The sequence below is a fragment of the Loxodonta africana genome, chromosome 3 (genome assembly GCF_030014295.1).
Source record: "Loxodonta africana isolate mLoxAfr1 chromosome 3, mLoxAfr1.hap2, whole genome shotgun sequence".
NCBI classification, from domain to species: Eukaryota; Metazoa; Chordata; class Mammalia; order Proboscidea; family Elephantidae; genus Loxodonta; species Loxodonta africana.
Genome location: NC_087344.1, coordinates 189,055,030 through 189,075,309, shown reverse-complemented (window position 1 = coordinate 189,075,309; position 20,280 = coordinate 189,055,030). Strand labels below are relative to the sequence as shown.

Here is a 20,280-nt window from a genome sequence, read left to right as displayed (position 1 = left end):
GCCCGAAATGGTGCAGAAGGGGGCCTGGGAGGGCGGCGGGAGGGTGGGGGCGGGGGGGGGGGAGCCGCAGCTGTTTGGGAAGCGGGGGAGGGAAGGGGGATGTTGTTCAGATGACACCGGGGTGGTGGGTTGGGGTGTGTGAGTGTGTGTGTGTCCAGGGCTCGTGTTTGCGGGGTGTCTGTGGAGTTGGGACGCAAAGTCGCCACGGAGGTGGGCACTTAGGGACCCTTCTTCGGGACCTCCTAGCCCTGTTTCCTGACACCTCTGATCTGGTTGTCAGCAGCCCCAGCTGGAGAACCCCCGACCAGAAGTTTGCAGCTGTTCAACATCTGGACAAGAGTTCTCCAGTCCCTCTCTCCAATGTCAGGCTGAACTGGGCTGGAAATGGGGGTCTAAGGAAAGTTGGGGGGCTTTTGGAAGGGAGGGCCGAGGAGACTAAAGTTCATTTAGTCTCACAACATAGTGTCGGCTTCCTTCTTATCATATTTGGGTCTCATGGAGTTGAGGGAAAGGGACTGCCTCCCCCAGTGATTCAGGCTGACCTCTTGAGGTCTCTCCCCATGAAATAGGGGCCCCTGGGTGTGGACACACCTGCAGCCAATGACTGGGTTATCACAGGTTTGTCCTTCTGAGTGGGGGGCTCTCTCTGCCTCCTCTCACGCTGCATTGTTGACGGACTGGGGGAGGGTACAATGGATAGATCCTGTGTTCCCCCTTTCCTGAACCTCCCTCTCACTTGAGGTCTTTTGGGAGGTGACACTAACCCACTCCTTCCTCCTACCCCTTCAATGGGTCTCAGAAATTTAGGGCCCAGCAATTCAGGGGCCAGCCAGTACCATGGGAAGTTTGCCATCTGGGGTGGTGACCTTGGGCTGCTCTGGCCTCTAGATAGGAGGGGAGCCTGGGCCAGCACGAGATTGGGTGTTTTGTGGTTAGGGAGCTGTCCACTTCTCGCTATCCTCCAAACTCCCAGTAGAGAGGTCTCAGTAGGCAAGGAGAGCATTGAAAAGGCCCATGTCAGTGTTCACAGATGTCCATCCCCCTGCGGCCTCTGGGTCACAAACGCCCCAGGACTTATAGCCTGGCTCTCCCAGCTCCCACGGCCTGCCTGGGAATGAATTTCCTTCCTGTGGTTTCTCAGTGTGTTGGGCAGAAGATGGGGGGTGGGGTGGGATTAGCATGGAGGTGCCTGAGGACCTGCTTATGCGGGGTAATTGGGGAACGCTGGATGGGTTTGGGAACATATGCGTCGCTCTTCTTCCTTGCCTCAGCACAGGCACTTGGGCTCTCAGGGACTCAGTGGTCGTATTCTCTTTGTTGTAATCCCTCTGCCCTCCAACACATGGGTGTGTGTGTGTGTGTGTGTGTGTGTGTGCGTGTGCGTGTGCATTTATAAGGGGAGCGGTCTCTGGTTACTCTGAGGAAGGGAGGAGTTGTCACTCAAATTCCTTTAGAGACCCAGAGATGATGAACTTTTTACCTGACATCACACAGCAAATCTGTGTCAGCGCATTAGTTTATCTGCTCTTTCAGGCACAGCTTCATATGGGACAGACACCAGGGAGGAAGACATGCAATCTGTGCTCTTGGAGGGCCTAGTCTGAGGGGAGAAGAAGGACCCAGTCAGAGAGTGTCATAATCCTTACGGTGGAGGATTGGTGTGGGAGTTGGGCTAGAGCTTCTGTCTCCTGTACCGTCTGCCTGGAACAGAGTCGTGGAGGACTTGGAAGGGGTGGCAGGTGCTGGCCATTGGCCACCCTACTGTGCGCCTGGCGCCCCTGGGCTGAAGGGGCTCGGGCTTCCCGGCTTTGTCTCTCTTGGCTCCTGGCTCTTCTCATAGGCCAGGAGATATGATAGTCTTCCTGGCTGCTGTTATATAATCTCTCTCCAGCAGGGTTTTTTTTTGTTTTGTTTTGTTAAATCTTCTTTGGGTCTTTCCTGGGAGGTGTGAAGGGAGGAGAAGGTGGAAGGGAGACTCTCCAGGTTAGGGGCAGGAAGAATAGCAGCAAGGAGGCTGGGGGAGGCCTCCTGGTCCTGAGGGAATAAGAGGAGAAGGCCTTGGGGTTAGACCCTCATTGATTTTGGTGCAGCCCCTCTCACCCTCCTCCTCTGACTCTCCCCTGGAAAGGTCCCTTAGTGGTGTGGTAGGAGGGGAACCCTGGCCCTAGTACCCAGAGAGGCCTGGTCCTCTGTGCATCCTATCACCTCTCTCCTGCTGGTTAACTTGGCCTCCTGTCCTTCCTCATTGGTATGGTACTGGGTCTAGAATCTCAGTGGTTACTCTGGCCTGCTGCAGGCCCTGTAGTAGGTGTTTTGTTACTCACCTCTCTACCTCCATGGGGGTAAGGGGAATCCAGGGACAAATAAGTGGGTTCAACATTTTCCTGGTTGTATTTGGAGCCAGGACCCTGCTTCTTTGAACTTCCAGTTCAGGGGCGTTGTGGCCTTACTAGAGAAGAGGAGGTAGGGAGGGAGGAACCTTTAGAAAAGTGGGTGGGCAATATAGGCCTAGACCTCATGGACACAAATCATACATAGTTGGTGTCCACCTGAGATCTGAGTAGGTAGGATCAGGCGTGGGCCCAGAACCAGCCATCGAGGATAAGATTCTGGGTCTGGCCTTGGCCTGTCATCTTGGGCACCATGGTGGTGGATTCTCCCCACCCCCTTGGACCATGGCTGGGACTCTCCAGGCTCTCTTAGGCCAACTGGTTTGATGCAATTATCTTCCTTTTACAAGGGAAGGAGGGGACGTTGGTGGGGCCAGCACAGCCTCGGCATCACTGTAATCGCCGGTGGCTTTTATGAGCCAGTCCTGTGGCCGGAGTCTGGTCAACTGTCTGTCCATCTGTCCCAGGTTGGTGACTTACTCATGTGGGGAGGGGGAGGTATTAGGTGCTAGGAGCTATGTTCTGGAGGCTGGATGCCTGTTAGTATTGTGATTGATGTCATTCTGTCTATCCACGATTGCAGCAGATAGGATGGAGCTTACACTAGAGGAAGAACTTCCCAGTGGGGCTAGGTGGGGGAAAGAGAGATGATTCTAACTTGGTTTGGGCACAGAGGGGATCTCAGAGCCCTTTCTTCTCCAGTGGCTCTTGGTAGCTCTGCTGAAAGACCTTGACCTTTGGTCTAGTGGGAATGGTGCTCTTCGGCTCCTGGAATATTTATATTCTCTTCTGTCCCCTTGCCTGCAGCTGAAAGTATTGTGAGGAGAGTTTCTCCAGGAGTTGTCGTCGGGTGAGCCTTTGGGCCCCTTTTCCCCCAGCAGGGGCCTTGTGCAGACTGACATGCCCAGATGCGCCTGGCAGGTCTGCAGCATTTAGTGGCACACATGCATGAAGGTGTGCAATGCATACACTCGGGTGTGTAGACACCCACGGAGCAGCTGCCGCCCTGTGGGGGCGGGGGTAGCAAATGGCAAAGATGATTAAAGGATTGGAGTGGGGATGGGGTGGGGGACTGGAGGCAAGAAGGCGAAGGGCATGGCAAGAACTCTGAAGAGAGAAGGGTTGATTGCAGCAGGAGGGGTTGAGGTTAGACCACAGATGGACAGATGGAGCCCTGTCTGTGAGGTAAAGAACATGGCTTGTGAGTCAGGAGCCCTAGTTGACTTCCATCCCTGCCCTTTGTGCCCCTCCTCCTCCATCTATCCCTCGCTGTGGCTTGGCCCAGCCTGGCTGTGTCCCTCACACTGACAGTTGTGTCCTTGCATAAGTCGCTGCTCGTGGGACCTCAGCTTTCCAGGTGTACAGGAGTTCACCCAGTCTCTCAGTGAGCCAAACGTCTGGGTGTTTCGGTGGTTTGTGGCTGGTCTCTGTTGTCTTCCCCACTCATCCTGATGAGCACAGCCACTCAGGTATCAAGGCTGCATCTGAGCCCTCAGGCATTTTGGGGCCTGCCCTAGATGACCCTCAAGGCCCTGCATCTGAGTTTTTGCCTTTTCCTGAGGCCTAGGCCACAACTTCCCCTTCCTGGGAGTCAAGCTGTGCTTCTGGCCAGTGTGAGTATTGGGGGATACATTCAGTGACTCTTCACAGGACCCTGGTAGCCTGGATGAGGGGGTAAAGGGTGGGTACCTGCTGTCTCGTCTCTCTCCTATCTCCTGTAAGGTGAGAGTGGAGCCTCTTAGAGGGGAGAGGAGGGATTTGTCCCAGGCTCTGGTCTGTTGCAGACCACACCCAGGCGGGACCATATTTACTCATTTAAACTCACCCTCCCAGGAGGCTCTGGGCTCTGGGCCTGGCCACTGACCTTGGCATAGTGCCCCTGGCTGGGTGCTTTGGCCACTCCCCTAGGAGCTGGGCCGACCAGGAAAGCATATAGAGAAGGAGCTTTTTTTGCTCCCTGGTGAAGGGAGCTTTACCCTCAGGCACTATCCTCCCCTCCCCACCCCCTACCTCACCACACAAATATTTTTTCAGTATATTTTAGAAAACAAAACTTAAAACTTTTTGAGATCCTGGGGTAGGGGGTGGTTTAGAGCGGGTAGGGGTGTGGTGGTATGTCTCAAAAAACTTCTATTTATTGTTTCCCTGTGTGCCAAGCTCTGTGCTGGGCATGGTAACATATGAAGACCCAGTTATTTCTCTCCACAACTGTGTTTTATAGTTGGGGAAACAGAGTCTCAGAGATTTACGTGACTTGCCCAAGCTTTCCCAGCTCGGAGGTGTTTTTGTCTGAGGTTAAGGAAGAGATTAGAAGTCAGGCCCAGGGAAACCTGAGAGAAAGATGACATGTTGAAGCACTAACCAAGTGGGATTCCCTAGCAGAAGGGTAGAGGATTAAGGTTTGATGGCAAGTTGAGGGGAGATGTTGCTGTGATTCCCTGAGAAGATAATGTCTTCGGCCGTGGGAGAAAGCTCACAAGGCAAGGGCATGAGGTCAGGAACAAAAGACCCGCAGAGACCCCTCCTGAGTAAAAAAGTACCCACCAATAATCGCTTGAGCTGCCCTGTGGGATGGATGAGGAGAGAGGCTAGATGGAGCAGGAAGGCCTGAGCCACGAGAGGCCTGGACTTGTCTGAAGGCAGAGGCATGGCCGACTGGAGTCTTCCAGGCCCGGAAGTTGGGGACTCTGCCCTGGAAGGAATGCGCTATAACTCACAGGCAGAGGGAGGTTGTTCAAGGAAGCGCTTAGCTCAGCAACCAGCCCACCTCTGCCACTTATTGCTGGCGACCTTGGGCAAGTCCCTGCCCATCTCTGAATTGGTTTCCATATCTTGAAAGGGAGATGTTGCCACCTGCCTCACATGGGAATGGAAAGGAGTTCAGTGGGAAAATGTGTGGTGCCCCACACAGAGTGGATGCTCAGAAAGTCATTTTGTCCTTCCTTTCAGACCCGTGGCCCCAGCCTGGCCCAGGGAACTGGTGTCCAGGATAGGGATCTTGGGAGGAAGGAGGGACTGAGGAAGCGCTGTGGGGCCCTCCATCCAGACTTAGGGCTCAGTCTGAGCCTGGGATGAGCTCGGGAAGTTGAGCCCAGCCCTGCCCTCCCTGACCAGCTGTCTTCTTGTCTCAGAACCTGCCCCCTCCACACTTCGCCCCACAAGTCTTACCAAATCCCTCTGGCTGCAGCGCTTACTTATGCATCATGATTTCCCCTCCCCCACCCACCAGCAAATACCTGGGCTTGAGAGTTGGAAGAGCCTCTTCTCCATCACTTCTGTGGACTAAGACGTAAGAGAGAGCCCATCCCCAAACCTCAAGGGAAACAGCACCAGGGAAGAGAGGGAAGGAGGAGTGAGTCTCTTCTTTTAGCGGGGTCTTCCCACCCTGGCTGGATCAAGTAACGTGGAGGCAAGAGGGTGGCACAGATGACTTCGATATTTTTTGCCTTCAGAGCATGGCAAGTGTTGTGTGTTCCGTGAGTGGTGATGGTTGGAGATGTACCGTGATGAAGGGCTAATCTGGAAGGGGCTGCTGCGGGCCTTCCCAGGCACCTCTCTGCCTGCCCTCTGCGCCTCTTTCCTCCAGCCCCCACAGCTGCCTGCCTCTATGCTGACTTCCCCCATGCCCCTGGCAGGCCTGTGGGGCCCAGGCTGGCTGGGTGGGGACAGGTGTCCTGGCCCAGCTGCTTTCTCTTGTCTCCCCCACCTGTCAGCCCAGGGGGTAGGGAACGGAGAGGGAGGGGAGAGGGAGGAACCCCTCAGCCCTGTCACCTGCTCCTGGGAATGGGGCCCTGGTTTTAAAGTGTCACAGAGGGATTAAGAGTAGACAGCAGGCAGGACTTCCAACTCAGAGGAAGGATAGCCCCGATCATGGGAATGGCAAGGAAAGCTTGGTAGGCAGGGGTCCTAGCTGGCAGGAATCAGAGGGGCCTTGTAGTGTCTTTATAAGAGGGTGAGAAGCTGGGTATTGGTGAGGGGCACAAACCTGGGAGCATATATTTACTTAGCCATGTTCTGATACTGCCCCTCGCCTGCCAGGGCTCCCCCTCCATCTGACTGGGCATCTTAGCCTCACCTGGCACCTTTCCTGAAAGCAGCAAGCTAATCCTGTAAAAGCTGCCTGGTTGGCCGCCTCAGCAGACCCACACGACCGCACTGCCCGTCCTCCCCTGCCAGGGGCTTAGAGGACTGTCCTTTTGAGTCAGAAGGAGATCTAGCCGCTGCCCTGAGCGGCCCCTTTAAATCCTCGGTGGCTTCCCGAGATCATGATGTCTCTAGGGGGATTTGCTTTCCCTGATTGGTTTGGCCTCCTTTGGTCCACTGTCATAATTTTAGGTAGACACTTTACATTCTGACCCTCTACCATCTCTTAGATTTGGTGCTGTCCACTCTGAGGGCCCAGGCCTCAGGCCCCTTCTCCTCTCTCCTTGCCTTCACATTTCAGCATCTGCTTCAGCCAGGGCAGCCCTGCGTCTGTTCTCTGGATGAGAAGAAAGAATCTTGCTGCTTAAAACCAGGAACAAACCACTACTGTAGAAGAGAGTGCCCTTCTGGGATCATCCACTGCCTGTTTCTCTCAATTCATTCCTTTTCAGCCTGTGCTTCCTTTGGCCAGGGGCCCACACCCCATCGTTACCCCATACCCTCATTTCCATGGGAAGTCCCTCCCCTGGACTAACCATCAGCCTACCCGCTGCAATGGCACGTGGCCCAGACCCAGCACTGTGGCATTATGCTCACCCCAACGGCTCTCAAGCTGACCCGCCCCCAAGGCCCCAGCTGCCACTTTCACTTCTGTCTCCTGAGACCCCAGAGGGAAGTTGGGTGGGGAGGTGGAAGGTGACATACCAACCGTCCCAACCGCCCCACCTCTCCTCAGCAGAGGCTTCTGATGGCCAAGGGCCCCTGTCCACCACTCTCATGTAGATGACTGAAACAGGCTTAGGTTGCAGTAGAAGGGTGGGCTACAGTGGGAGGGATGGTGGTTAGATAGCAGGAAGGACTTCCCAGGATAGGAGACCACTGCTGGGCTTCACTGTCTCAGAGGGTATGTCTGGAAATGTAGATACTAGGACTGGACAAATGGAGGTCAGACTTCAAGGGAGGCAGGGGACTGGTTATCTGCCAGCTCCCATTGGTTGGAGTGTAATGCCAGAGCCATGCCCCCCCGCCCCAAATGTCACCAGTTGCCCATGCTTTGTTAGGTGCCTTCTGACAGAGCGAGTTTAAGCCCCAGAGACTACTCTGAGTCCAGGGACTCAGCCCTGGGAAGTCCTTTCTGTAGTCTTCACCTGTCTTGCCTGCTGTACTAGGCCATTTCCCCTCATTCTGCATTTTTGAGGGTGGGTTTTGGAAGTGGGAATAGAGGCAGAAGTAAAGGACAGCCCACCCCCATTCTCCTGCTGCTCCAACCTTGGCACTCAGGTGGAGAATGGAACTCTTCTCCTGCGGAGCCCCCAGACAGTAAGATGGCCACAATTGTCCACCTGCCTCCAGCATTCCTGCCCCTTGGGAACTTGTTCAAGAGTAGAGGACCCTGTCAGATTGAGCACTGTATACAGTACCTCTGGGCGTGTTTATTAATTCAAGAAGGTTTTCTGGAGAAGGGTGGGCTGGGTGCTAAGAACCCCACTTGGGGTCCCTAAGTACCCAGGGATGCTGGGTGGGGGAGGCATAGTCCTGGAATGGGAAGTTGAGCCTGAAGGAATAAGGTCAGAGACACTATGCAAATCCCCATGCAAATGAGTGGCAATGAGTCATTGCTGCTCAGCCTATTGGGGTGGAGTGTGAAGTGAGGCTCAGGCGTGGGTTCCAGAACTGACCCTGCCAAGGAACATGATGGTGACCTTGGGCCAGTCACTGCCTAGTTACCAGGAGAAGATGGCCCCAAGCCCTGGGTCTGATAGGCATTTCACGTGTGCAAGGGGTTTGGGGTGGCTGAACCCTTGCCCTGAGGACCTCCTGTGCCCCACCTGGCACCTGCCCTGGCTGACTGTGAAAGCACTCCCTCTCCCCACTCCTGCTCTCTCCTTGCCTCCACATTGCCCCTTTCCCCCAGCTGGAGGCAGATGGGCCCAATGAGACCAACTCTTCTGTAACCTCTCTGTGGAATCTTGGGCCTTTCCAAAGAGCACAGGAATAGAGTATCTGGGCTGGAAGGGCATTTGGGTGCTTAGTCTACTCATTTTCTCGACCTCTCCCTGCCCGCCCCCCCCCGCCCCGCCCATTTTAAAGGCCATGGAATGAAGCCTGGAGGAGGCAGTGACTTGTTCAGGGTCACTCACATAGTGAGTTAGATAGAGCCAGAGCAGGGACTAGAACCCAGGCATCCAGAATCCCAGCCTAAAACAAAAAAAAAGTTGCTATCGAGTTGATTCCGATTTTTAGCAGCCCCATAAGACAGGGTAGAACTGCCCCATAGAGTTTCCGAGGAGCACTTTGGTGGATTCAAACTGCCGACATTTTAGTTAGCAGACGCAGCTCTTAACCACTGTGCCACAAGGGTTTCTAGAGCCCCTGTATTTCCCTGGGCTGTTCATTGCCCTGCCTCATCTGCCCTTTTCTTACTAGGATTCAATCTCATTGCCCCCAAATACTTCCTAAAAACAGGCTGGGTGGCTCCAGGAACATGAGGGGAGTGCCTAGGAGCCAGCCCACAAGCTGTCAGGGGAGGGCCAGAGCTTGGGTAGGAGCTGCTGGGACCTGGGGAGGAGGTCTGCGGGCTCCATAGGGAGCCATACAGCCCATAGCTGCTACAGGAAGGATGAGCGCTAGACTACAGGAAGGACAAGCTAGGGTGGGGAAGCAGTAGAGGAGGCTCAGGAGACAGCCCCCCACCCTCAAGGCATCTCCTGGGTAGAGAACAGGATGATTCCATCCCAGGAGGTTTGCCAGGGAAGAGAGGGTGGGAAGCCTAGGGTGGGGCACAGGAGAGTTGTCCAGCGGAAGCTGTGGGGAGGGCTCCCAGCCCTGCCTCCCATACCGGCTTCTCCCCTTGGCAAGTTGGTTCCTGTCCCTTAAGCTGTGTCCGCTGTGTCCACCCCCCACTTGCAGTTCCTAGGGCCCCTGGGACCTGAGACCACCCCCGCCCCAGCCCCAGCCTTCCTGAACTGGCCCTCCCCTCCCCCGCAGGCTGGCCAGCCCGCCCCCAGGTCCCCTGTCGGTGAGTTAAAATTAGCTCAGTGCCCAGGCTAAAAATAGCCCCTGCCCAGCCCTGAGGCTGCTGGGGCTGGGGGAGGGGAGTCCCTGAGGAAGGGGGAGATGGTGGGAACCAGGGGTTTGAGTAGTAAGCCTGCTAGATACAGCCTTGAAGGGAGGAGGCTTAGGGCTGGGGACCCTAGAGGAACCCTGGGGTGAAAGGAGAGAGGCTGCCATGTGGGAAGAGGGCAGGAGGAGCCGAGGGACGGGAGGGAATGGAGGGTAAGCGGGAGGCCAGAGAGAGGCCAAGGGGCGCTGGGAGGCAGAGACAATGTGAGCCCCAGGCACTGCCTTTGTTTATTAGACTTTGGAGGAGAAATGCCCACTTTGGGGCTAGTGCAGTGTTGGGGAGAAAAGGCTCCACGTGTGTGCTCCAGGGGCTGTGAACCATTGAAACATGCCCCCAGTCCGCCTTGCCTGGGCCCCATCTCTTTGTGTTTGTGGGAAGTCGTTGGTTCGTCTTTCCACTCCATCCTCCAGAGCTCCTCTGCAGTGTCTCTGCTTTAGAGGGAAGAGGTTCCAGGGCTGAGGTTCAGAGAATGACTAGGAAGTCTGGAAGCCCTTGGCAGGGGCGGGAGCTGGGAAGGGAGGCAGTGCCCAGGAGCTTGAGAGGGCCCCTGGCTGAGAACCTGGACCTCAGCAGAGTTGGGCAGCCCTGGTCCTAGGCCCTCATCTCTGCCCACTCTGAACAGAGCCTCAAGAGCCTGGATGGTCCTTTCTGGGCCCTGTCTGGCCCTGCTCCAGGTCCCAGAGAGCCCCTGTGACACTCCCTGCCCTGGGTGGGACCTGCCCCTCCCTTGTCTGTCACTTGGCTGCACTGCAAGTTCTGAGACGGCAGGGATGGTATCCTTTCAAGTTATGCCCCCAGCGCCCAGCCCTCCAGTCAGAATTCTGCAAGCAGTTGTTGAACCTGCCCCTTGTTCTTCCCCTGCTTCTCTGAGTCTTTGTCTGGTCTCCTGCCTCTCTCCTCTGGCCACCTCCTGGTCTGTCTCCATCACTGTCTCTGTCCCACACACTGCTCTCCTCTTGGACTCGGTCTCCTTTCCTGCGTTTGTATGTCTGTCCCCCTCTGCCATCCCCCTCTGTGTGTCTGCCTCACCCACGCCTCCTCATTCGTTAGTGAGCAGGCTGCTTGAGGCCGCCTGACTGTGGGGGTGACAGGTGGATTGGATTGTCACCCCCCTCCCCCAGCGCCTGCTGCTTATTTCATGCCCTGCAGCCCAGCCACGGGGAAGGGGCGGGAGGAGGGATGACAGCTGTCTCCAGCGCCTCCTGCCTTCCCCTTCAGTCCACAGCCTGCAGCCCTGAGCAGCCTGGGAGGAAGGGATGAAGGCCCCGCTTAATGAGAACACCCTCTCTTCACTGTGTGGAAGAGCAGGATTGAGGCCCATTGCTCTGTGACAGAGGAGTCCTGGTGGTGCAGTGGTTAAGTGCTCAGTCAGTGGTTCGAACCCATCAGCCCCTCTGTGGGAGAAAGATGTGGCAGTCTGCTTCCATAAAGATTACAGCCTTGGAAACTCTATGGGGCAGTTCTGCTCTGTCCTGTAGGGTCGCTATGAGTTGGCATCGACTGGACAGTGACAGGTTTGGTTTTGGGGTTTGCTCTGTGACATGGGGCCACACACTCAGTGTCTGGGCATCTGCTCTGTTTTGACCTGCGCTGATGTGGGAGTTCGGGAAATAGATGCCCTGTGGTTCCTCTGAGCCTCTGGGCCACACGGACAGAGAGCATATGTGGGTGTAAGGGTGTAGGGGAGAAGGAGAGGCAGGTACTCCCCTGATAACAGGGGGAGAGAAAGGGGTGGAGGCCAGCCACTGGAAAGAACTTCTGCAGCTCCCCAGGAAGGGCAGACCTGCTCAGCCCTGTTGCAACTGCCGCTCCAGGGAGGCTGCCCCTACCGACCCCCTTGCCCCCCCAGCTGGCCCCAGGACACCCTCACACAGGAACTGAGATAGCATCATTCTGAAACCCGAGAATGGTTTGAATATTGCTCAGGTACCAAGAGGTGTTACTTTGGGGGGAGGCCAGGGCCTGTTTCTTCCTCCATACCACCTCCAAACCAAGACCCCCTTTAGGATACATTTGGATGTTATCTGCTTCTAATTTGCATGTAAATACAACTCTAAGGTTCCTACTGAGTTAGTAGCTGAGCTTGGAAAAATGTGTGTCTTAGAGTCCTTTTGGAGTCCCTGGGTCGTGCAAATGGTTAAACCACTTAGCTGCTGACCAAAAAGGCGGAGGTTCAAGGACACCCAGAAGGGCCTTGGGAGAAAGTCTTGGTGATCTACTGCCCCAAAATCAGCCATTGGAAAACCCTGTGGAGCACAGTTCTACTTTGACACGTATAGTGTTGCCTTGAATCGGAGTTGACTTGATGACAACTTTTTTTTTTTTTTTAACTGATTTAGTGTTCCTTCGGGACCTCCCAGTCTCTGGTCCCCTCAGCCCCTCCTCCTGCCCTATATCCTCCCTATTTTCCATTTTTGGAGGCTTTTCTGCAGCCACCCATCTCCACAGAGGATGGGTCTATGCCCGCCTTCCTGGGGTCTGGCCCAGCTGCCTGCCTTCCCTCCTTGCTCCTTTCTCTATCAGAGAAAGCCCTACCTTTGCCCCCTCCACAGCCTGCAGGAAGTCCACCCTGCCCAGCCCTGCCCTGCCAGCCTTGCCCAGGAGTGAGTGAGTCAGGAACAGCCGTAGCCTTTGAGGGAAGGCCATCCTGGTGGACTCCCTGTCTCCATGGCAGTCTGATGCCCTCCTAAACCCTGGTTCCAGATAGCAGGCATAGTGCAGAAGAGAGAGCTAGAAGAGGAGTAACCAAGGGCCAGGTCATCTGGGAAGGCATCCTAGAGAAGAAGCAGACTGGGAAGGAAAAGAAGAATGGGCCAGGCCAGGCAGGAGAGGGGAGGCTCACATCTGGAGAACAGATGCCCAGGCCTCTGGTTCCTGGCAGTTGGTGGGGTAATTAGGGAGAGGGCTTATTAAGGAGGTCCAGGTGTTCATTAAAGTCTCCCTAATTGGATAGGAGGAAAGCTTGGGCAGGCAGGCCTCCACAGCTCGGAAGGGGTCAGTTTGGGGTCCTTGGTGCCGACCCAGGCCCCAGCCACCCTTTCCTTCAGAGACAAGGTTGAGTTCATGTTCCTGCACCAGAGCTTGCAACAATGTGCAATGGAGAGCAGAGGGGGAAAGGCGTTACTTACAGACTGAGCCTGCTTTGCCGGAGGGCTTGTGGTTAGATAAGAGGAAGGACTGCCCAGGGCAGGGGCATCTCCTTCTCTGGCAGTCTTGGCACAGGGGTGGGAGCAGCAGTGGGGAAGGGGCCCTGGGAAGTGTGGGATTATAAAAAGTGCTTTGGGCTACCTTGACAGGGAGTGGAGATAGATGGGGCCTGGTCTCTTTAACCCTGACTTTGTTCTTTAAGAGGATGCTTAGTGGGCCTCTGTGGCTTCCCTGCCTTCTCATCCCTGATCCCTCTCGCTTCCTAGCTCCCCCAGCATGAGGCGGGGGTGGGGGGGGGCGGTGTAGGAGATCAGCTAGGGAGCTTGTTGCCAGGAGACAGTTGCCTGAGCAACCCCATCCTCTCTATCTCCATGTGCTCAGGGCTGCTCCTTAGAAGACTTTAGAGTCTCACCCTCTGCACCAGCCAACCTGAGAGGGGGGAGGGTTGAAGACTGGGGTGGCAGAGGTGGTTGGAGGGTGTCCAGACAGACAAACTTCAGGGGCAGCTGGGAGAGGAAGGGTTCTACCTCCACAGGGGATAGAGTGAGAGCAGCTGGTACTGCAGCAGGACTGATGAAGGGTAGACTGTAAGAGGGACTTCCCACAGGGTCACAACACTAAAACAGATGTTTCCTGAGCTCTTTCTTGCAGACGATAGAGTGGTGAAAAAGACAGATGTGGTTCCTGCCCTCATGAAACTTCAGCCTCCTAGGGGGAGTCCGGCATTAAACAGAAGCACAGAATTGTAATTATTCGCAGTTGTAGGAAGTGCCAGAAAGAAAAGAACAGGGTACTCTGAGAGTAAATAATTGGGGGAACCAAAGACAGGAGGTTAGACTGCAGGAGTAACTTTTCTGAGGGTCATGAGAGCAAAGAGAGGGCACTCCCCCAACTTGGAGAAAGAGACATTGTTGGCCATAAGCTGATAGAGGTTAGATCTCAGCAAGAGTTTGCTTATGAACAAAGGGCTGCAAGAGACAGATAGTAAAATTGGAGAGGAAGGGAAGGTAGGTGCTGTAAGCCAAGAGGAGCGCAGTAGATACTGCATTCATCAGTCTAGATTGGGGTTTCAAGGCCAGGCCAGAGAATCCCATTTAAAAAGCCAACTCAGCCACCCCGCTTGTCCCCCATGTGCCACCCTTTCCTACCAGGCCCACAACATTGTAGCTCTAGAAAATACTGCCTTTGAATTACACTGGAAGCAGGAGAGCAGAAATCCACAGACCCCTTTGCAGTTGGGGTTTAGCAGAGATTGGAGTCGCAGGCAAGACATGGTGTGGCTGGAGCTGGTCTGGGCCCAGATGCCTGGTGGGCAACCCAGGACTGGCTGAACTGGTATTGGTGTCTTCCCAGGGTGTGCGTGAGGCAGACTGTAGGAGGCCCAGGGCCCATAGAGCACCTTGGGAACAAGGAAAACAGGAAAAGGGTGCTTGGATGCCTCTCTGGGGAGAAAATTGAGAGGGGCGCAGGTTAGAATGTGAAAAAGAAGGCTCTTTCTAGGAGTAGGGGTGGGCAGCAATGTTTCCTGTGGACATCTGCACGGAGCAGAAGCTTTCTTTCCAACTGGACTGGGGAAAGCCTGAGGGATGGTCTTGGTAAAGGGAAAGGGTGTGTATGTGAGGGGATGTTCCTGGCTCTCCCGAGCCCACGGATTCCCTGCCTCTCCCTCCCCTACCCCCATGGCCCAGACACCAAGGCTGAATTTTTGCATCCACTGTGGTACCTTGGGGGACGCATTGAGTGGGGCTGGAAAGGCTCCAGGGAAACTGAGCAGCCCTTGCGAATGGGAACTGGGGGCAGGTTCCTACTTAGAGGTGGCTCTCTTGTCTGTCATCAAATATTCCAATGACGTCGCTGTCCATGTTGGTAGGGGGGTTTCAGACAGAGGCTGGGGTCCTACTTCCTGGACTCTGTAGCAGAATCTGAATGGGGGCAGGGGCTCTGTGGAGGGGGAGCTCCAGAGAGGAGGGCTGGACTTCTGTGGCCTAGGCTCGTCCCAGGACCCAACCAAAGAGGCTTTAGAAGGCATGGGCCCCATGTTCACTGCCCTCCTCCAGCATCTCCCGGAAAGCTTCATCTCTGATGCAAGGACTTCTGAAATCTCAGGGCTGCAGGGGCCCTGCGGTCATCTGGTGCCTCCATCCTGCCCTGGGCCTCTCCAGCCCCGAGTACTCACCCAGTCTGTGTGGGCACTGCCCACACCTGGGATCATGCAACCTTTTCTGGCCCAGGCTGGGCTGCCATCTTCATGCCCCCTCCCATCTGTGGTACCTCCTGGAGTGGTGCGTGCGGGGGCCCTCTTCCCATCCTGGCTCTGGAATCTGAGCCGTTCACCCAGTGGCCATGAGTGGGTTACAGGTGTGCTAACATGGGTTCCCTCCTGGTGTCTGCACCCTCCTGGCTGCCAACAGCCTCCTCAGTGTATATCAGCCGGCCCTAAACATTTCTCTGTGCTTCAGGGTGAACAAGGCTGGGAAACACTACCATTAGACTGAGCTTAACGTTCTAGACTTGGAGCCCATTTCTCTAGAGCAGGAGTCGGCAAACTATGGCCCCAGAGCCAAAGCTGGCTCTTGCCCCTTTTTGTAAATATAGTTTTGTTGGAACGCAGACTCATATACTTACATATTATCTATAGCTGCTTTCACGTTTACAGCGGCAGATTTAACTAATTACCGCAGAGGCTATATGGCCTGCAAAGCCTGAAATGTTTATTATATAACCCTTTGTAGAAAAAAAATAGGCCTGCCACTGATCTAAAGGGGTGGGTTGGCTGGTTATTTGTTTATTTATTTAAAGCGGTAGAACTCATCTTTCAGACAGAAAGTTTAGGCGGAGGGACACTGAATTCAGCAGACTGGCATAGAGTTCTGGCCGAAGTAGGGTAGGAGCTCCCCAGGCCTGGGTCCCACTGTGGAACCTCAGGCCCCAGGGTTTCATGAGTGAGACCTGAAGACCATTGCTCAACCTGCTCTGATATGTTCTTGAACCAGAGGTGCCAGAGACACTCACATCCTGGCAGCAGGCTCTAGAATGGGAACCACCGTTCTATGCCGGAGGGGCAGCTGGGCAACCCAGGTGTCTCCACACCAGTCTGGATCTGGGGAGAAGATGAGGGGGTTCTCTAAGACCCAGACCCTTAGGGAGCTCCACGCACTCTGGCCTGGAACCTGAGAGGCAGAAGTGACAGTGGAAAGAGCCTGGCCCAGTCCTAAGCCCAGAGTGAGAATGTTAGCCTGTGCTTGGCTGTGGCAGGCCATCACCTCAGATAGCTGCCGTTTCCTCATTTTGGGAATGGGGTTCAGACACTGCCAGCCCTTCACAGGGGTACTGTGAGGCTGGCCTGGGTGCACAGGGAACAGGGCTGGGGGTTGTGGGAGCTGATAGTCCTCTCGTGACCCTCCCCTCCCAGGAGGCTGTCCAGAAGGTGTGCTGCAGACCATGAACTGAGCACTGGTCCCAGACCTTTCATGATCACAGTGTAAGGTGTGCCGAGATCCACTACCCTCAAGCCCCTCCCCTCCCTAGCACTGAAGACCCTCAGAGAAGATGGGGAGGAAAAAGATTCAGATCCAGCGAATCACCGATGAGCGGAACCGACAGGTGAGGGGCCCTGGGGCCACACAGTGGGTGAGGGCAGGGAGCTGGCCTCTGCCTTCATTCCTTTCAGGCACTCCAAGAGGGCTTCCTGGAAGAAGGGGGCTCTAGAGGGTATTATGGAAGGGGAAGGGCTGAGACGAGAGAAGAGGAGCCCTCACCTTCCTGCAGCTCTTGGAACCCTGTATCCCAGGATTCCCAGATGGCCCTGTGCCCCCATGCAGGAGCCATATGTGAGCCTTAGGCCGTACCTGGGCACCTCCTCTTTTTCCAAGATGAGTCCTTCCCCTCCTTTCCCAAAAGACACCCTCCTATTCTCCCCCAATCCTGACCTCTTCCCAGCTTCCACCACAGAAGCATGGGGTTCTGTTCCTCTAAATCTCCTCCCTTCAGTGAGTTGGCTCTGAGCTGTGTCTTGGCTATGTGTTGACGGGAGTGCTGGCCCGTTCTTTCCCTGGACCCTGAGAATGCCAGCTCCTGAGGACAGGGGCTGTGTCACCCTGAGAATGGGGGCTCCTGAGGGCAGGGGCTATGTCACCCTGAGAATGGGGGCGCCTGAAGGCCAGGGATGTGTCACCCTGAGAATGGGGGCTCCTGAGGGCAGGGGCTATGTTCTGCTGCCTGTAGGCTGGGACTCCTGGGCAGGCCTTGACTGAGCCAGACCTGGCCGCCCACCTGCCCGCCTGCAGGTGACATTCACCAAACGGAAGTTCGGGCTGATGAAGAAGGCGTACGAGCTGAGCGTTCTGTGTGACTGTGAGATCGCACTCATCATCTTCAACCACTCCAACAAGCTGTTCCAGTATGCCAGCACCGACATGGACAAGGTGCTGCTCAAGTACACGGAGTACAATGAGCCTCACGAGAGCCGCACCAACGCTGACATCATCGAGGTGGGCCCCCACACACGTGCCCATGTAGCACGTACACAGAAACCTGCCTGGGCACACGTGTGTGCATACCTGCCCTCCTTGCCCCTCACCTGTGTGCACACACACACAAACCCACATCCTCTCATACAAACCTAGGGCCCAAGGAGGAAGGAGAGGCCTCCTGGGCGATCAGGTGGGGCTGCCATACCCGCCCACCACCACCCCAGCAGCTCTGCAAGGCTCTCTTCATGTCCGTCAGGCATGACATAACACCTCTCCGCTGTTTCTCTCAGGTTTTATTTCCCTCTATCTCTTTCTCCCTTTCTCCAGCTTTTGGTCTGCTCTGTCTCCCTTTCTTTATCCCCCTCTTTGTTTCCATCTTTCCTGCTCTGTGAGGGTCCCTGTGGCTCTATTTTCTGTTTCAAAGAAAGCCGACATTGTGAGCTGTCGAGGACACAGGCTTTGGAATCCAGCATTAGCCTTTATTGGCTATGAGCAGATGGTTTAGCCTCCTCAGGCCTTGGTGTCCACCTCCACAAATAGGGCCAGTACCTGCTTTGAAGGGTGTTGTGTGAACTGAACGAGACCAGCCCAGTTTCTGCTGCTCACACTGAGGTATGGCACCTCTGTGCCAGTGAAGAGGGTGCCGGGAAGCCACAGGCCCATCTTCTTGGAGTGAGAATTTAATTCAAGGATTTGGAGGAACTTCCCTTATTTTTATATCAGAGAAAACCGATTTACTCTAGACTAGAATGTAAAATTTACATTCGTTTTAACGACGTAACAAGTACGTGTAGATGCTTTGACCATGGGAGAGGACAGCTTTGGGGTCTTCTGTAGACCCACTAAGATGTGCCAATTTTGTTCAGATCACAGCAGTGGGTATATGTGAGATGCTCGGGTGTGACGGCAAGGGCATCGTACAGCGGTGGCCCACAGTAGGAACTCAGTACATGCTGGCTTCCTCCTTGTCTTTCTGCATTTTGTTTTTTCTGTCTTCTGTCTCCTTCTCCCGCTATTGCTGCCAGTGTGTGTCCCCAGGGACTCTTGCAACCGGGGTCAGTCTCTCTTCTCCTAAGCTGAGCCCAGGGATTGAGAAGGGCAGAGCCAGCCCTGACTACCTTCCCTGGAGAGTCCTCAGTGCCTTCTGACCAGAGCTTGCCAAAGGGTGGTCAGCCCCTGAGCCCATCCCCCATGGAGCCCCTTCCCCACCTATCGTCTTAGAATTACATGTCTCCCTGCCAACTGCATCCGCTGGGTTAGGCCCACCTCCCATGTGACCAGGGTATTTTGATGCCTCCCCCCGCCAACCAGATCCTCCGGCCCCAAGAGGCATTGTCAGTGGGGATGGGAGGGTGACTCTGAGGAAGGGGGCTGGGGAGGTGCTGGGGAGCTCTGACGAAGGAGATTGGGGGAAAGCATGGGGGTAGGGTCTTAGCAAAGGGTTGGAAGGACCTCAGGGGAAGCCGGCATGGGAGGGACACTTACCCCACTGACAGCAGTGCGGTTACAGACCCTGAGGAAGAAGGGCTTCAACGGCTGCGACAGCCCGGAGCCCGACGGGGAGGACTCGCTGGAGCAGAGCCCCCTGCTGGAGGACAAGTACCGGCGCGCCAGCGAGGAGCTCGACGGGCTCTTCCGGCGCTATGGGGTGAGCCCCACTCACTCTCTCTCTGTTGGCCCCCCCTTCCGGCCCCTCCCCCCCAGGCGCTGCACAAGAAGCACAGGGAATGTGAGAGCCCTGAGGTGGACGAGGTGTTTGCCCTGACCCCCCAGACGGAGGAGAAATATAAAAAGATAGACGAGGAGTTTGATAAAATGATGCAGAGTTATAGACTGGCCGTGAGTAGTCGCATGGAGCAGAGCCTCCCTGTGGTGCATGGTGTGGCTTTGCAGCCCGGCCCAGCCCTCTCGGCTGCCTCTGATGGGTGTTCCGCACTGAGCCATGCTGGGGCTATTGGTGACCACTGAGGAATCTTTGACCTTGGTCATAATAAACCTGTGACCCCTGCTGGGATTCATCTTGGATGGAGTATAAGCCAGAAGAGGCCTGGAATGTGTCCCTCACCAGCAAGAAGTGTGTAGATGGTGTGAGACCCTTAGATAACAGGAAAGTAGAGAGTGTGCTGTTTGACCAGGTCTTTTCTGGGGAGAGGGCCCCTTGGGCTTGCTCTGATGTCCCCAGCCTGGAACACCCAAGATTGTTTAGGGAAAACAAAGACTGCTCAAGGGGAAGGCAGTGAGATGGAGGAGAACTCCTTCTGCATTAGGCTGGAGGGATGAGAGACTGCCAGTGAATGTCCCCAATGCCTGGCACAGGCCCCTAATTGCTGTGTGTGTGAGTTTGGGTCTGTACTCAGGGCCTCTAACGTGCTCCTGTGTGTCCTGCCTGGCTGAGGACTAACCCACCTCCACTCGGAGGTTCCAGGTGTCCCTGGTCCTGTCTGTGGTGAGCAGAGCTGTGTTCTCGTTCTCTGGGCCAGAGCTAGCTCCCCAGAGCATTCCCACCAATGTTCTTCCTTGGTGGGAGTGGTAGGCAGGACTCTAAGAGGGCCCAGGGCAGAGAGAGGGAGCTGTTGGCCCTAGGATGCGCAGCCCAGAAACTAGAAGAACCTCTGCTTGCCCTCCCAGGCAAAGTGGGTCTTGGGTGAGGAGCTGACCTGGCCTGACCCTTCCCCTTCATCTTTCTATCCAGTCAGCTGTTCCAGCCCCAAACTTTGCCATGCCTGTTACGGTGCCCGTGTCCAATCAGAGCTCACTTCAGTTCAGCAATCCCAGCAGCTCCCTGGTCACCCCTTCCCTGGTGACGTCATCCCTCACGGACCCTCGGCTCCTATCCCCCCAGCAGCCAGCACTGCAGAGGAACAGTGTGTCTCCCGGCCTGCCCCAGCGGCCAGCCAGTGCAGGTGAGTGGACTGGTGGGTGAGTAGGTGAGGTGGAGATGAGATGAGGTAGGGGCTTTGGAATTCTGTTTTCAATAGTTATTTCCCTTTCCCCACCATAGCAT

General features: G+C 55.5%; 1 protein-coding gene across 3 annotated transcripts in view; it reads left to right on the top strand.

The window, feature by feature from the left end:
• MEF2D (myocyte enhancer factor 2D) overlaps nucleotides 1-20,280 on the top strand; it is a 32,392-nt gene that overhangs the window by 804 nt on the left and 11,308 nt on the right. The window contains exons 2-5 of one of the 3 annotated variants that reach the window (XM_064282720.1): nucleotides 16,333-16,407; nucleotides 17,091-17,294; nucleotides 18,787-18,924; nucleotides 19,969-20,179. In XM_064282720.1, the coding sequence (XP_064138790.1) occupies nucleotides 16,354-16,407; nucleotides 17,091-17,294; nucleotides 18,787-18,924; nucleotides 19,969-20,179 (607 nt within the window). In that variant the 5' untranslated portion in view covers nucleotides 16,333-16,353. Of the gene's footprint in view, nucleotides 1-112; nucleotides 16,408-17,090; nucleotides 17,295-18,786; nucleotides 18,925-19,968; nucleotides 20,180-20,280 lie in introns of those variants that run through there. The other 2 variants (XM_064282719.1, XM_010594836.3) reach the window with 2 other exon arrangements.